This window comes from Homalodisca vitripennis, chromosome 2 (genome assembly GCF_021130785.1).
Source record: "Homalodisca vitripennis isolate AUS2020 chromosome 2, UT_GWSS_2.1, whole genome shotgun sequence".
Classification (NCBI taxonomy): domain Eukaryota; kingdom Metazoa; phylum Arthropoda; class Insecta; order Hemiptera; family Cicadellidae; genus Homalodisca; species Homalodisca vitripennis.
Window position 1 is genome coordinate 139,522,570 of NC_060208.1, and position 17,417 is coordinate 139,539,986.

At 32.1% G+C, this 17,417-nt stretch overlaps 1 protein-coding gene across 2 annotated transcripts in view; it reads left to right on the forward strand.

The window, feature by feature from the left end:
- The window catches only part of LOC124354819 (tyrosine-protein kinase receptor torso), a 100,527-nt gene extending 83,110 nt beyond the window's left edge, over window positions 1-17,417 (forward strand). For both annotated transcript variants that reach the window (XM_046805560.1, XM_046805559.1), the window contains 6 exons: window positions 4,493-4,580; window positions 4,808-4,888; window positions 5,214-5,287; window positions 5,484-5,698; window positions 16,111-16,248; window positions 17,136-17,417. In XM_046805560.1, coding sequence (XP_046661516.1) covers window positions 4,493-4,580; window positions 4,808-4,888; window positions 5,214-5,287; window positions 5,484-5,698; window positions 16,111-16,248; window positions 17,136-17,286 — 747 coding nt within the window. In that variant the 3' untranslated portion in view covers window positions 17,287-17,417. The remainder of the gene's footprint in view (window positions 1-4,492; window positions 4,581-4,807; window positions 4,889-5,213; window positions 5,288-5,483; window positions 5,699-16,110; window positions 16,249-17,135) is intronic.

Here is a 17,417-nt window from a genome sequence, read left to right on the forward strand (position 1 = left end):
GGTGGACAGCTCTCCTAGACCAGAATAAGGAGGATATAAGACTGATATTAGGAATGTTGACAGGACATAGCCCTCTGAGGAAGCACCTTATGAAGGTAGGCCTTAGTCAGAGTAACAAATGTAGACTCTGTGGAGAGGAGGAGGAGTCAGCAGAGCACATTTGGTTAGATTGTCCTGCCATCGTAGAGACTCGAAAAAGATACCTAGGAGCATATCTCCTCAGCCCCAAGGACATTAGAGAACAGGAACCCTTAAATCTGATTGGTTTTTGCAAAAGCCTTGGTCTTTGAGGGCACAAAATTAAAGTAAGAGAGGCGCATAGGTCCTTTTAGTACTAAGCGCGGGGACAAAATGTCCTTTCCCTCAGGAAGGAAAAAAAGGAAAAAAAAAACAACTTTCCCGCTGAGAAATGTCGTTAGACCAAATAAAAAGATTTTCTCACAGGAGAAATTTTTAAAGAAAATATTTGTTCACTAATGTTTATAATTTATCATAATTGAAATGAAAATTAAACTAAATCGATAAATTATTTATCATTATGTTAATATACTTGTGTACAAGAGTATGACGTTTCATAATTGTATTATAGCTGTGCTTTATAAAAGAGTCAATAAACACATCGACTAAGTGCCGGTTTTCGAAACCGATTCAATGGCTTCACCGATTATGGGTTCGTGGTTCGACTTCAACTACTGTTTTTTTTTTTTACACAGCTATTTAACGCTGAAACAATATCATACATTATTCCACATTAACTATGACTACTTTGAATCGGCTTTATAGCGTTATCAGTGAAACTATCAAATGTCTCATTGCTGAAATGATAACGAACTTAGAATGGGTCAATTGTGCTTTGAAATACAGCTTTTTTCTATAGAATACATGTTGAAAATGAAATTATAGTAGGTAATAGCTCTCTCATACATTTCTGATCAGACTCTGAGATTTTATTTTGTTACGTGATAGGCACTATCTCGAGGAATGTTTTTCGTTCGTTGTCTGAACTGTCAACCGGATGCATTTCTGTCATATCTACTGAAAATAGTAGGAGTCTAATGAAAACCAACAAAACAGTCTTTATGATCAATTCAGAGACTGTTAATCTTACAAAAAGGTCCATACGAAGTATTAAAAAACTACAGTTGAGATAGTCATGTAAATCTGCTTTAAAAGAATTACAAATTAGGTTCTTTCCTTTTTTTTATGTATTTTAGGAAAAAAATATGTTATACAAAATTTAACTGTAACTCATCTAGGGGAAGGGATACCAAAATCAAAACACACGATATAATCAAATCCGCAGACCTCAGTAACACAGACTAATTGATTTAGAAACCTTTCGTCTCAAGCAGGAGTAAGATTTTACAACAAACTCCCAGAATGTATTAAATTAGAAACCAATGACAATTCATTTAATAGAAACCTGAACAAAATTTGTTATCAAGGCTATTAAAGACAATGGATGAATTTATGGTAAATAACATTATATAAATTACTGAATTCGATATTTAAGTTTATATTTTCTAGATGTAAAAACATTTTATCTTCAATGATTTGGATATTTCCAAGGTTGTACTCATTTATATTTATTCTCATTTATTTTTTAATAGTAAGATATTAGTAGAAAACACATCTAGTTTTAAACATTACTTTTTATATTCATTATTGACATTGATACCACAACTTAGTGTTGTTATAAATCAATAAAATGTTTACTATTGTTAAAATGTTTACTTGTTTCAACAAAATTAGAAAGTATTTTTAGTTTTTGAACGGTACTACATCACTAATGCCTCCGGCTATCAATGCTAGCTGAGTAAACACCAAAGATGCTGCTTCTCATTGATAGCCACGAAAAAGAAACATCCCTCGAGCTAATGCCAATCACACAACAGAATAATATTCTAGAGGGTTAATCATGAATACCTGAAAAACCCGTTTTATAGCGTTTAGGATATAAGCTAAAGGAATAGATTAAGAGTTGCGGGTAAACACATGGTAACAGATGTTGACCCTATAACGGCCCTGAGAATACCCAGTATAACGACTTGGATTGTTGATATTAATATTCCAGAGTATTAATATTTAAATTATCAATGAGACATCCAAGACGATATAAAATATTTTTTGATTAGTAAAGCTCCCAGTAAATATTCAGTAGACTTTATTACTAAATTTGTTAACTATCAAATATTATCTGGTTTGTCTAAAATAAAAATCACAGTTCTAACACAATGGATTTATTTTAAACTGGCAAATTAATAAGTTCAACGTTTCAGAATTTGTATCACTCTGTTTTCCACAAAGAATTGACAAACCTTTTAGTAAATTTAAAAAATTCCTTTGGCAAGAAATAAAAATATTAATCAAATATATCAAACTAAAATCAGAGCTCTCTTCTAAAATGTAAAAAATAAAGTTTTAAAATAAAAATTAAATACCACTTGGAAATAACTAAAATAAAAATGTTCACTTCTAAGTTCACTCAAAATTCAAAATAAAAATTTAAACTTATCTTTCCACTATTTGAACCTTAACTTTCAAATCTTTGCAATTCAGATTACAACTCTCTCTAAAAATTATTAAAGTTCAAATAATTTCCAATTAATAATTCACACTAAAACAGTTCCAGTTAAATATTAATTTATTACTACTTTTCCAAATCTCAATTAAAATTATTAACAAAGTTCAATTTTAATTCACTTTTCTTGCAAGCATGAACCAAATGTAACTTGTATAATTCTATTATGCTCTATTGTTCCTCGAGAATAAGTTATTCAGATTGCTCTGTAGTTTCTATGAATTTAATTTTTTTCCTATAAAAAAAGATAACAAAATTAATTTAATATCAGATCAAGAAGACTATTTTAATAAAACGTACAATAAATTTGGTGCTTACCTCAAAATCACTCGCGGAAAAAATTTAAGAAATACGGCGCACTGCAATTAACTTTACTCACGAAAATAACCAAAGGAAGGGCGAAAATTATGAGTGGGCGCTTAAATACTACCCTTTCCAATCAATTTTGCAGGACATCCGTGGTGCTCTCTCATTGGTCCAACTGTATCAAACCAGGAGAACAATACTCGCAATAAGACAAGTTCTAATCAATTCAAGGCAGTCAACCTGCCTTCCTAACAATTTAAAACTACCAGTACTAACTTGCCAAAGGATTACATGTTCGTTTTTACCCTGACATTTCACAATCTAATCTATTAAATTAAATCCCAATATTTCGATCCCAAAATTTTAAGTTAATTTAAGTTTTAATTAAAAAAATAAATCAATGTAGCTTTAAAAACGCTACACCCAGTCTATTTCTTTTTTTGGTCGGTGGCCTAGGGCCTTTGCACTCTAAGATCTTATTGGGTAAGACTTAAGGTTAAGTTCGAAATATGTGTATTTTTATGAAGAAGTCATTGCTTTATATCTTAAGATTTTGGTGATCAATAAATGAATTAGTGATAGGTATTTTTAAGTCGACAGATTTGCTTTTGCCAATTTGGACCAATATGGACATACATCTTGGTTATGAACTTAATGTTTTACAATTCATTGTATATCCAGTATTATCTTCTCTATATTATTCGTTATTATCATTAAGCCACATTATCATACTGGTGCCTTTATGAGACCTCGTTATGGTTTGTTAACTGTCTTTTGTCATCACGGTGGCAATACTTTTCAATTTAGTCCTTATATTTTTCTGTTTACTTTCTAAACATTCAATCGTAATCAGGAATAAAGACTTTATCAAGTTATTGTATGAGTTTTATTACAATAATTAATTTTTATTGGCTTCCAGATTATCAACATCATTCACATGTTGTGTTGGATAAAATATATTTTGAAAAGTTCTTAACATTTCTTTAAAGAAAGAGTGAGGAAACATGTTTCATTAAACTATATATATATTTATATATATCGTTATAAAAACTTCAAACTTGGTTCTAAGATCCCGAAGTCAGCGTCAGAAACAAGGCGCTGCCATAAAAGGAAGGCGAACTGGAGCTAAAATTAAAGTTCGATTGAATCAACCCTTCCTATCATAGCTACGTTATATGTAAAAAATCTCGGTTCTTCCACTGTGCTTAGAGATCGTGTCTATCATGTAGTAGTGCACCCAATTGTGTATCTGATGAGATAATGAGACTACCACTTCACCTAATATATATGTATCTCTGATTTCAATACGATGTAAATCTTTCGTTTGGAGCTTTTTCGTCGTCAATTTCCCTTGGATCTCTTCAGACGAACATGACTCCAGATTTCAGGGGTAAGTCTGAGCAGCGTCAGATACCAGATGCTGCCATGACAGGAAGATAAACTGGAGATAGAATCAAAATTCGATACCTCATTGAATATATTGTATTTTTAGTTGTCTTATATAGTAATTAATTAATAAAATTCAATGTGTAACTATTAATAATGAATTCTGTATTTATAGTAATGTATGCCTCACTAAATAATTATCATTCTTGATTGTTTTAGGAGTGGAAAAAACAAACAGAAGCCATTACAGAAGACACACTTTCTACAGGAACCATAAAATATGCAGATTTAACAGTCGACAGCTTTGGTACAACTTTCTCTTTAACAGGGTTTATACTAATAATACTAAATATTTCTTTGCATACGTCTCATACATTGAAATTTATTCTATTAGCATTTACCTGAAGTTTTGCACGCAATTAAAGCAAACTTTTACTTTTTTAATCCTACAAACTGTTATCAATTACAAGTGTGTACACATAAGTTTTAGTTTACAAAATAATCTTGCTAATGTTTTTGCTGTTTTTTTCTCAGGTAGTTACACTGCACCTGTTACAGCAAAGGATAATGCAGTACAAGGACTTGTCACTAATGTTATGTACGATTTTCTTGAGAGTAAGTTGAATGCACCCAGAAGAATTCCTAGCATGGCTTCCGCTAAGATTTTTAATCACTACCCAAAAAAAAGGCTGAAGTGTCTTTAATACATTATAACTTATATATGTTACAATATATTTTATCAGTTTTAATTTTAAACTATAATGCCAAAACCATCACAATGTTATCACAATGATAACAAATTGTTAATACAAACTTTTGAGAAAGGATACTCTAATACTGTGTAATAATTTTAGGTTACAGTATATTTAATATATATATATCTTACCACTATGACCAAACTGTTAAAGTTTTAATATTGTAAAATAGCGTTTAATTTCAGAAAGGAAAGATAATGAGAAGAAGACATTAGCTGAACACTTACTTTCATTTTCATGGCAGATTGCAACAGGCATGGTGAGTGTATGAATTATTTATTGTTAATTATATCGTTTTGACACCCTGGGATGTGAAAAAACTTAATGGGTTGGACTATTTTTCCAAAAGAGTGTTTAGGTTACTCAAATTATCAATCTATAACAATCATCATAATTAGTAACTGGTAAATGTATATTTATTCTGATAAATACAAGTAATATATTATTCTTTCCAGGAATACTTGGCCAGCAACCGAGTAGTACACAGAGACTTGGCAGCACGAAATGTACTGATTTGCGATGACCAATGCGTCAAGATCTCAGACTTTGGCCTCAGTCGGGACATTTACGAGCAGAACATCTACTGCAAGCGAAGTTCAGAGAAGATGCCGGTGAAGTGGATGGCACTTGAGTCTCTTCTACATCAGATCTATACCACTCAGAGTGATGTGTCAGTAAAGATTTACACTACTAGCAGTTATCTATAACGGTTTATAATTTCGGAGAAAACAAATATTGTAATGCGATAGTATATAGTCAGATATGGGTAATTAAGATACTATTTAATCCACTCAATTTTGTTTAATAATTCAATTTGTTGGTTTGGTATGTACAGTACATAACCTATATACATAAAATCCAAATACCACTTACAGACTAATTACGAAAGCTTCAAAACTAGAGAATCGATGTAACTTTGTACACATGTTCGTCTTACCTCTTGAGTGCTTCTGAAAATACAATACATTTAATGACATTTCTATTATAATGTTAAAATATCAAAATTACCATTGATGATCCCACATGAGACCTTTGATGCGCTCAAGTTGAGGTTTTTGTATGTTTTCTTAATCAGTCGTGAGAACTCATGGAAAACCACGAATTGAAAACTTTCGCTTAAAATGATGAATGTAGTGGTGCTAGATAATATCCATGTTTGAACCCACGAGATTATGGACGGAGTGTAGTAGGAAGAACTAAAGTGTGAAAACGGTGTTTATTTTAATGACTATCACAGATTTTAGCTATGTTTAAGAACAGATACTTAAAGATATCTGCCAATGTTTCCTTTGGAACCGCAACATGCTTCTTATATTTATAAGAAGATTTCAGTTAGAAATAATCAGTGAAATATATCAAGACGTCTTTAATAAACATGACTTCATGAACTATGAACTTATTGGTTTTTGGAATATTGGTTGTGACAAAGAAACTGTTGGTTAATGGCTTAGAGATCTTGTTTAAACCTTACATGAGTATAGAAAATTAGTTTCTTGTGATAACACTAGTATTAAAACTATCAACTGAGATATCTTTACATTATTATTAAATAGTACAATAAACAAAATGGCCAGGCTTGTAATGATATATTTCGTACTTTAGTTCATACTTTTAACTTATTAACATTTTTATGTTATATGAAATTTGATGTTATACGTTTTTGATGTATTGCAATATAAAACAATTGAACAATTGGAGCAGAATGTTTACAAACCAAAGTCAACAGAATTAATTATTACTAGTTGTTTTTGGTAATATCGATAATACTATTAACAAATTTCAAATTGACGCCACATGTAAGGTACCGGTAACAAGAACCTCTAGTTTCTGCTGAGCTAGGGTACTACAACGCGTGAGTGCTTTGAAATCAAGCGACTTTTTTACTCTGGTATTTTTATTATCGCTAGAGATTACTCAATATAATATGTTTTTAATAGTTTCCTGTAATATATTTATAAATACTGTTTTTTTTTGTCTGCCGTTAGATAGCACACAATCACAATATTTCAAATGGCAACAGATTTTATCATTGGATGCAATATATCATATATATATAATTAACTAGCGGGCCCGGCGCGCTTTGCTGCGCATTTCAATAATTTTTTGCAAAAGTTGCCCGCGGCTTCGCACGCAATTTCCCGTTGAAAACAGTACACTATATTCACTTATTCTTTTTCTATCACATTCTAAACATTGCTGAGATAATTGATAGTCGTTCCATCGTGAGCCTCTTGGGCGTATTATGAAGGTATGTACCATATTCCTGCCTCTATCTAGCTGTTACCCACGGCTTCGCACGCAAATCTTAAGAACCGAAGTCCTTATATTACTTAGTAAATTTTTTTTTTACTATAATAAATTTTAGATTAAATTAGTTATATCTCCGATGCCACGATTGAGCTTGCTTTGTTGTCTCGATCGAGAGAATATGTACACACGGAGTTTTGAGAACCATACTTCTGTCAAAAAAAACAACTAAGGTTGATTTTATAACATTCTTTATATTTGTAGCCAACGTAAGATAGTAATTATGATATCTGCATTACTCTTCTGATCAAGCATGAGCATGGTTTATATTAAATAAATATTGCAGTTAAAGGTGAATTTTTACGTCAAATTTGAATTGTATTATCTGGATAGTAAAGTCTATGTTTAACAGTGATTGCAAAAACAGTTTTAAACAAAATTTGTCGTTTCTCTTAAGCTTACTCTATGCTTTAAAACTATAAGTGTAATATATGTTTACAAAGAACAGCTGATTAAAAATTTGAAAAGACGTTAACATATGTTTTGCTGCAATGCATTTCTTTCTTTTGGGTATTTCTGTAACCAGTGGGGCGGAATCCTGAATCGGGAAAGGGATGGGCATAGCTTATAAACCTTCTCCGTGGAAAAATACATATACGTACAAATTTTCATCATGATCGGTCCAATAGTTCACGATTCCATAAAGGACAAACATACAAACATTCATTTTTATATATATAGATTAAAGCTTCTGCTTAGTTCTGCTGTGCAATTTCTTTAATCATTCTATTAATTTCTTTAAATTCTAACAATCCATGTGATTGATTTTGAATTTAGACCATGTGTTCATTGTGTTACTAATCTTAGTTTATTATTTTGGAAAAACAATTTCTTTACATTATAGTCCCTTATTATTCTGACAAAACAGTTCAATTCTAGTTGAGATAATTCTTAGTATATTACATATTTCAGAATTTTATCACATTTATGTGTTGAAAGGAAGGGACACTCAAACCTTTGAAATCGATTTGCATGTCTTCCTGTGTAATATAAACTGGATAGTCGCTAACATAAGTTTTTTTTTTAAAGCTTAGTAATAAATTTATACATAATAAATTACAAAAAGTATTTAAAATATATTCTATTTACCTATGAATCATTAGTTACCTGATCTTTAATTGCCTCTCATATACCTATAACATTAGTGATAGTCATTGTGAAAAATAACCAAGGCTGCATTATGTTTGAAAAGTTTGTAGCTTTCAAGGGGGCTATAATTTAGGTCCTTACAGACGATGCGATGCTTATAAGTGTCTCTGAGACTGAACATTGACATTAAAAGTAAACCCGACCTGATCTCCTCACTCTTTCTCTCTTCACAGTAACAGATTTAGGGTTCAGACAACTATTGCCGGAAATCTTTATATGGATATAAAATGGGGTTTGATTACTTATCGCAATTTTCAAACTCTGTTTATTTATTTATTTACATTCTGTTGTACATTATCATAGAGATAAGAAAAAGAGTCATGGAAGTCTAGTATGGAATATTTTGTCAAGTTAATATAAAACTGTTAGACTTTCATTGTTATTAGTCCACTCATAAAATTCTTTCAGTAGGTAAAACGGATGCTCCAGTAACCAGTTCTTCAGTCTTCGTACAAACTGCTGTTTTTCTTTCTAAGGTGTCCTGGGAGAGCGTTCCATAACTTTACTCCTGCGTAGGTAGGTTTCTTCTCCGTCATAGTGAGTCGGTGTACTGGGAGTTGGTAGTTGGTGGCATGCCTAGTATTGTAATTGTGATATTGTGCCCCGGTTCTTGCTGCTTCAGGTGACTTAATATGGAGAAAGGTGATAGTTTCCAAGATGTAGAGATTGACAACAGTGAGAATTCTTAGATCTTTAAATGGATGCCTGCAGGATTCCCTTTGCTGGAGGTTGCTAAGAATTCTGATTGCTCTCTTCTGATGGACTAGGAGACGTTGCATGTTATTCGCTGAGGTGACTCCCCAGGCAGCAATCCCATATCGAAGGTGACTTTCGTATAGGGCGTGGTAAACAGTCTTGGCTGTTGCTGTGTCACATGTACTTTTTATCCTGCGAATTACATATAATGCTGTGCTCAACTTTTTGCACAGAGAGTCTATGTGGTCTGTCCATGTAAGGCGGTCGTCAATTATTATGCCCAGGTACTTTGAAGTGTCTGTTAACTCCAGCTCTGGTAGTCTCCCTGCAATTTCCTTGTGTCTTCCTAGAACCAGCTGTTTAGTTTTATTTTCATTTACGACAAGGTCATTTCCATGGCTATATTGAAAAGCCATATTCAGAGCAGTGTAAGCAGCTATTTCAAGTTGATCTGGTTCTTTTTTACCTAGTAGGAGCACTGTATCGTCTGCATACATCAGCGTTTGTCCGAGATTTTGCATGAAGTTAGGTAGGTCATTTGTGTATAAAATGTATAAGACCGGTCCTAATACAGAGCCTTGAGGTACACCACACGTGATTGGCTGTGGTACTGATTTTATTTGACGTGTTAAATTGTTTGAAGTGTGGTTTATTTCTACCATTTGGTTTCGTCTGTCAAGTAACTTTTTGTACTGATTTTATTTGACGTGTTAAATTGTTTGAAGTGTGGTTTATTTCTACCATTTGGTTTCGTCTGTCAAGTAACTTTTTATCCAGTCATGTAATTTTCCATTTATTCCAAAAGTCGTCAATTTTTCTAAGAGATATCCATGATTAACGCAGTCAAATGGCTTACTGTTGTCAATTAGAATGGCAGTGGCTGTGTTACCTTCTTCCAATTGGTCTGTTAAAAATTCCACCAGGCTAATAAGAGCTGTTGTTAATCTTCCAGTCAAAAACCCATGTTAGTGGGGTGTCAGAAGTTGATTAGTTATTATGTGATGGAGCAATCTGTTTAGTACCAATTTTTCAATAACTTTGGAGAAGGTGGGTATTAATGAAATTGGGCGGTAGTTAGCTGCTTGTGTAGTGCATCCTTGCTTATATTTAGGGTACACTTTGGCTAGTTTAAGTGCTGTCGGGAATATTCCAGAATTAAAAGATTTATTTATTATGTTAATTAAAGGTCCAATTAGTTCTTCTTTACAAACTTTCAAAAGTTTTGTTGAGACATTATCATATCCAGCTGAGGTTATAGTTTTCAATGAATGGATAATTTGATCTATTTCTTTTCGGGTTGTGTGGTGCAGTATGAAATTTGGTATGTCTGGGTATGGGGCTGGTAGGATTTTGTGGTTTCTTGGCTGTTTACTGTTTAGTATAGTATCTTCAGCTACGTTTATGAAAAATTTATTGAAATAATCTGCAATTTTTGTGGGATCTCTTATGAGTTTTCTCTGTATGTCTAGTGCTGCGGGAAGGTGCTTTTCCTCTTTTGGCTTTCTCTCTGAGTTTATAACCTGCCTGACTGCACTGGATTTATTATCTGCTGATGAAATTGTTTTTATGTTATCTTGGCGTCTAAGATGTTTTAGTCGTAGGTCATACTCTTTTTTTAGATGGGCTACATTTCTTTTGTCAGTTTCATCTCCTGTAGTGTTGTACAAATCTTGGGCTTCAGCGAATTGCCTCCTCAATTGAACTGCTATGGAGTCAGTTAAAGTTTGTATGGCCCGCTTGGTCCTCTTTTTCAATTTTATTATAGGGCAAGTTGAATTGATGGTAAAAGAAAGGGCACTGTTAAAGTTATTGTAGGATTCTTCTACATCATTCCTATGGAAGACTGATGTCCAGTCTTGCTGACAGAGCAAAGTTTTTAAGTTAAGCAGATTTCTGTTGCTCATGTTTCTGCGCTCAGTAGCAGGTGGGGGTGATATGTGCTTGTTCAATTGAATGGTGCAGAGTTGACCAGTGTGATCCGAGATGGCCGTATTTATGACCTCAACGTGAATCTTTTCTGGTTCGAGGTTAGTACAAACACAGTCAATGGATGTCCTTGAAGTCGGTGTTATCCTTGTAGGTGGTAAGTCAAGACGATGGATGTTGTGACTAGTTAGGATTTCATTCATTAAAGTGTAGTCATTCTTTTTGGTCAGGCTGTCAATGTTAATATCACCCATTATTAATACTGGTTGGTTCGTTGGTATGCTTTCCAGTGCTTCAGCTAGAATTTCCAGGCTGACTTCCAGGTTTCCATTTGTTCGTTAAACTCCAACAAGAAAGAGATGGGACCTACCAAGGGTAATCTTAGCAATAGCTATTTCGCATACCAATTCTGTACTGTAATTGTATGTGTCAATTATTTCAACATGATGGTTTAAAAATTCTTTTGCAAATATAGCAGCTCCTCCCTTTTGGTGGTGTTTCCTACAGTATTCGGCAGTGAGTATATACCCAATAAGTCTTGTATTTTGCAGTGATTCAATTTTTTGCCCATGTTCTGTTAGGATCACGAAGTCTGGTTTTAATTAAAAAAGAAGGGTGTTTAGGCGCTCTATTTTGTTGGATATCCTGTCAGTGTTTTGGTGTAGGAAAGTGAGGGTTCTTTCTTTTGTCTGTTCTTGTGCAGGTTGTACATTTTGTTGTAATGTCCAAACATGTTTGTGATTAATGGTTTTTTCAAGGAGATAATTTGGATTGTTTATTGGTTCTTTGATATAATGAGGCATTATCTGAAAACTCTTGATTTGTATTTGAGATTTCCCATTTTCCGGTTTGCTGTCGGGGGTGTTTTACTCGGTTGACGAGTTTATGGAGAGCCGCTGGGGCGAAATTCAAAACTAACACCATCAATCCTCTGGTTCTGGTGTGGCAGTGGCAGGATTGTCTGGTGAGAATGAAGATGAGAGTGAATGAGAGAACCATGTGACTGTGTGCGTGAGTGAATGAAGTTTAGGCCTACCTTTTTACTATTTAAATATTTATTTATGACGTTTGTATGCAATTTTATAATTGTTACCGCAATAAAAAAATATTATTATTATTATTTAGTTTAGTCAGGTTCTGGTCATTTTTAGCTGCTCCTGTGAAGGTTGAATGTTCTTGCATTTTTTTACTTGCATGGAGATGCTGAATTTATTTTTAGTTTTCTTATTTTGACATTTCATCCTGTTATGACGTTGAGTGGAGTTGTATTTTCTTTCCTGTTTACTTAAATGCTCAGAACAATTTTGTGTTTGTTTTTGGGGGGATTTCAGCTCTTGTTTAAGTAGGTTGCACTTTTCCTTGAGTTAGGCTATCTCTATCACCAGCGGGATGGGCTGTGCTGTTGAAAATTGTGAAGAATCTGTTTGAGTAGCACTTTCTTTAAGATTTTTTTCTTCATTGTGGAAATATTCGTGTGAGTTTATTTTCCTTATTAACATCAGTATTTCCTTTTCCTGCTCCTGGTTTTTATGTTCAAATTCATTTAGTGTCCTTGTTAGTGTCCTGTCATGGTCCTCGAAGATGTGTTGTATTTCAGAGAGTTGTTGTTTTTCCTTCATAAGCTGCCTATCCAAATCAGATATTTTCTGCTCTAGAAGTTCAGTTCTGTTTGGGAAATCTGATAAAATATAAATTTATTCTACATTGGTCTACAAAGTTTGTGATTCTAAGTGCTAAAAACATCTTAGAGTAGGTTACGCTTTATTCGTAATGTATGATTGACCCTTTATTATCTATGTTTCAGAATTCTCCATCCTAATGGCCGAAAGGGGAGATTTATTATGTTTTACTTTAACAAGCCTTAAATTTGATTACAAATTTATTTTCATTCACTGAAAAAGATATTAGGAAATATGTTGGTCTATAGGTAATAAAGATGTCACCTAAAATCTTATGAAAGATTATTATCATGATCAAGTACCTTTATATTAGAGAGAACTCTAATCCTTTCAAAAATTTTATTAGAATGTCGTTAAAATCTGATGAATGCCTACTGATTTACAATGATTTTCGTTATGGTTTCTTTTGTAACTGTTGTAGATACATTTTTTCGATGTTTATTACTATTAATATTAGAATTTTACTTTATTGGTATTGCGTTATCAAATACAACTACAATTACAGGTAACAAGTTAGTGTAATCAATCAAGTTATTAATTAGACTACATAATATTATACAACTCAGATTAGTTAAAAAAAGAGAAAACAGCTATATACAATTAAAAATATTCAATGTTGAAACAATAAAGAAATCATTTATATTTTACATTATATTAAGATGTTCAATAATTTATCTGATGGGAAGAGTTGAGAAATTGTTCTCAACACAGTAAATGTTCCAATATGTTTGGGTTACATATTATAGTTTCTGTCCAATAGATTGATGTAAATTTTTCAAAAATTGTTGATAAGCTGGTATTAAATTATGAATTGGCATTCCCATTACGAACAACAACAAAATTAGTCATGTTATTATTCCTGGGTGACTGATGTGGTTAGTGCAAGTATTGTCCTGTCAAGGGAACTGTTTGCAAGAGCCAAGTCAACAAACACAGAAAACAGCTGGAAAGAATATTAAACATTATAAGATAATAGTCTTAGACGCAAAAAAAACCTGTAGTAAAAAAATACTATCCACTAAAAACATTTTCAAAATAACCTGGAATATAATTAATTCAGAGACAAAACCATTTTCGTATTACTACATATTATTAGATATTACTGATCCAATGGATATCTCATAGCATTTAATAGCTACTTCACAAATGTAGTACCTCATATTATCTTTAACCAGCTTGACTTGCTGAATTCAAGGCATCATGATCCACTAAAGTTTTAGCAAAATTCATTTGTAAATATTTCAATTTATCTTTATCCAGTTTGTGAAAAAGAGATAATGGAAGTTGTAAGTAAATTTAAATAAAGTAAATCACGAGGCCTGCATGGATTACCTCCAAGGATATTGAAAGAACACATCAACATCCTGTCAAAACCTCTCTGCTCTCTGGCAAATAGCTCCCTGACTGATGGAGTTTTTCTTGAATTTCTCAAGGTAACCAGAGTGACTCCGATATTTAAAAACAATAATTCAAACTTTGCAGAAAATTGAAGACCTATTTCAATAATTAAAATTTTTCAAAATTATTAAAAACTATTTTAAAATCACAGCTTGAACTTAAGAAAATAATATTAAAAAAAAAAAAAATTAAATCAGTTTGGTTTTGAATTCAATAAATCAACTTCAGATGCTACTACAAGTTTAACTGACAATTGCTACCTTGGATGAGGGAGAGGTGACCAGTGGCCTGTTCCGTGACCTCAGGAAGGCTTTTGATTGTGTTTAAATTTTGTTTAAATAAATTTAAGTATTTATGGCATCAGAGGAGTTGCTGCTCTCAATTGGTTTAGTAGGTTCCTGAGGTGTCGCAGCCTAGTAGTAGAGATAGTTGAAAACATTGCTGGCTTTAAACATAAATATATATCTCCTTCTCGCTATTTAGAGGCAGGTGTACTTCGAGGACCTATTTAGTTTTAATTTTTATAAATGACTTACTCAAGCAACTCAATTTACGTGATAAATTAGTTCTCTTTGCTGATGACACGACATGTTTGATTAAATCCGATAAGAAACTTGACCTATCTCAAAAATTACATGAAAACATTGATTTGATTTGTGGCTTAAAGCCAAAAAACTTTCTTTAAATATTAAAAAAATCCATACTTAATTTTCACTTTATTAGAAACTTTAGAGAACAACTTAAAATATATTTTTACCAAAATAACCTAACCCCCACAATCAATTTTAAATTTCTTGGTATTACTTTGGATGACAATCTGAGATGGGAAATCACATCAGTCACTTAAACAGAAACTAAATTCAGCATGTTACACAATTTATAAAATTTGATATTTTACGGATTTAAGAACAGCAAAAACTATTTATTTTTAATCTGTGATGGGATGTAGGATTGTTTGCTGGAGTAGTTCAACATTTATTGAAAAGGTTTTCAAAACTCAAATGAGAGCAATACAAATTTTAGGAAATAAAAAATGTAAGTTTAATTAATCATGTAGAGGCCCACTTTTTAATCTTCAAATTTTGACAGTGAGCAGTATTTACATACTGGAAGTTTTAATTCAAAAGCATACAGTCCAATCCTTTTATCTCCCATCATAATTACACATACAAATTATGCTTTATCTATGCCTATACACAGAACAATTCATTTTAAAACGTTTTTCTCTGACAACAGTCAGCATTTATTTAATAAACTACCTTTAGCATGGAAGGAGATTACTACATTAAAGTATTTAAAAAAACTTATTAAAGAATATATACTTTTCTACGATTTTTGTCTGAATTTGCCAGAAAATAATTAAGATTTGAAAATAAATATACTCTACCCAGTTTTAGCTATACGTTACTACTGTTTTATTTATTAATTTTTTTATTGCTCTTATTTAGTAGTGTTTTTTTTTTATCTCGACAGCCATATAACAGTGTAATATTCTATTGCACTAATAAACCATTTCATTTCCAAAACATATAAATTATGTTATGTGTAATACGAATCAACTTCCAATAAGTGGATGTCATCCTGTTTATTAAAATATTTTGGAACTGTATACATGGAACTTTAAGTTTTTTTGGGGCTTTAGATATTTTATATCTTGAAGGAGATGATACTGAAACAAAGCCAATAAAAATTAAGTTTTTTTTATGTTTAAGTTATATCTATTTACTTTTAATTTCTTTTACCTTGAATATTCACTACTTCATCTATCTTGTTTTAAGTGAAATTTTATTGACTAAGTGCACTGTGTTTTGATTACGAAAATAAAAATATCAAAGTTAACATTTAATGTCTTTGTATCAAAATATTCTAATATTGTTTCTGAGACAGTCAGTCCTGAACTATATTTATTAGTACTTTTGTTAAATAGATGGTCGTTTGGCATTCTATTGTGGGAAATAGTGACTTTGGGAGGTAACCCATACCCGTCTACTCCTACTAATCAGATGTTCCGCTTGCTGAAGCAAGGTTTTCGGATGGAACAGCCCCCCATGTGCAGCAATGAACTGTGAGTTGATCAGGGATTCTCTTAGGGGTTCAGGCATAGCTGTGCTATTTTGGCCCCTTCTTAATTAGTTTTTATTCTATTATGTCCTAAAGTAAAGAGTGCCTATTGCTTAAAAATACACAACTCCTTCTGGACAACTTATCGATGTAGACCAAAATGATTTTAATAGCATTATTAAAATGTTCACTTTTCTTAGTTTAATATTTTATATGTTTTTGATTTCATTGGAAATGGTTCATGTTTAATTTGTAGTTCGTTATTTAATAGCCTGACATTGTTAATCAGCATATGGAAAGGTCCAGAGTTACATTTATGTTCAATAACATCATTATATTTTTATTAGTTCTACATTAATGATGCAATTTGTAGTGAATTACATTTATTCCAAGACACTTAATCATTAATATTTGCTGCTACACACTAAATTTAATAATGATTATATTAAAATCGAATCATAGTGGCAGAAAAACAATAATACTTTACAGTTGTTTATATTAAATGTCAGTTTCATTAATTATCAATCAAATTTTAAGTTTGATATTCACAAAACATAAATAAATATTTCTTTTACTTATAGAACTGAATCACCTGGTCAACGTACTCAAAGTTTAGTTTTATAGGATATTGAATGTTTATATTCTCACTGTCACTTATTGCATTTAGGTGATGGAAGTGTTACAGAACTTCAATTTTAATAAAATAATAGATACAGTACATTTATATAACTGTTATGAAGCTCTATAACACTGATTAAAATTGTGTTGTGGTTTAATGGTCACTGTAATCTAAAACGAATACTATTTCACAATATTGAAAACATTACAATATGGACATTTCCTCTCTGTCATGAATATTTAATTTAAAATAGTAATGTTTTTGTCATACAGATACACCATAATGAAGTCTTGTTGGAAAGAGAAGCCATGTGAGAGACCAACATTCTCCATACTGGTGGGGCAGTTAGCCAACCTGCTAGAAAGCGCTTCGCCCCACCAGTACCTGGACTTGACACACCTGGGTAACTACTGTGGGTCTTGACAAGCTAAACATCACTTTCCTCTTCCTCAAATCAACTGAAACGTCCATTCCAAACTAGTTCTTAGTTTTTTTGTGTGCATATTATGTTCCTGTTTAATGATCAAACAGTAATAAACTATTCTGAGAATAAA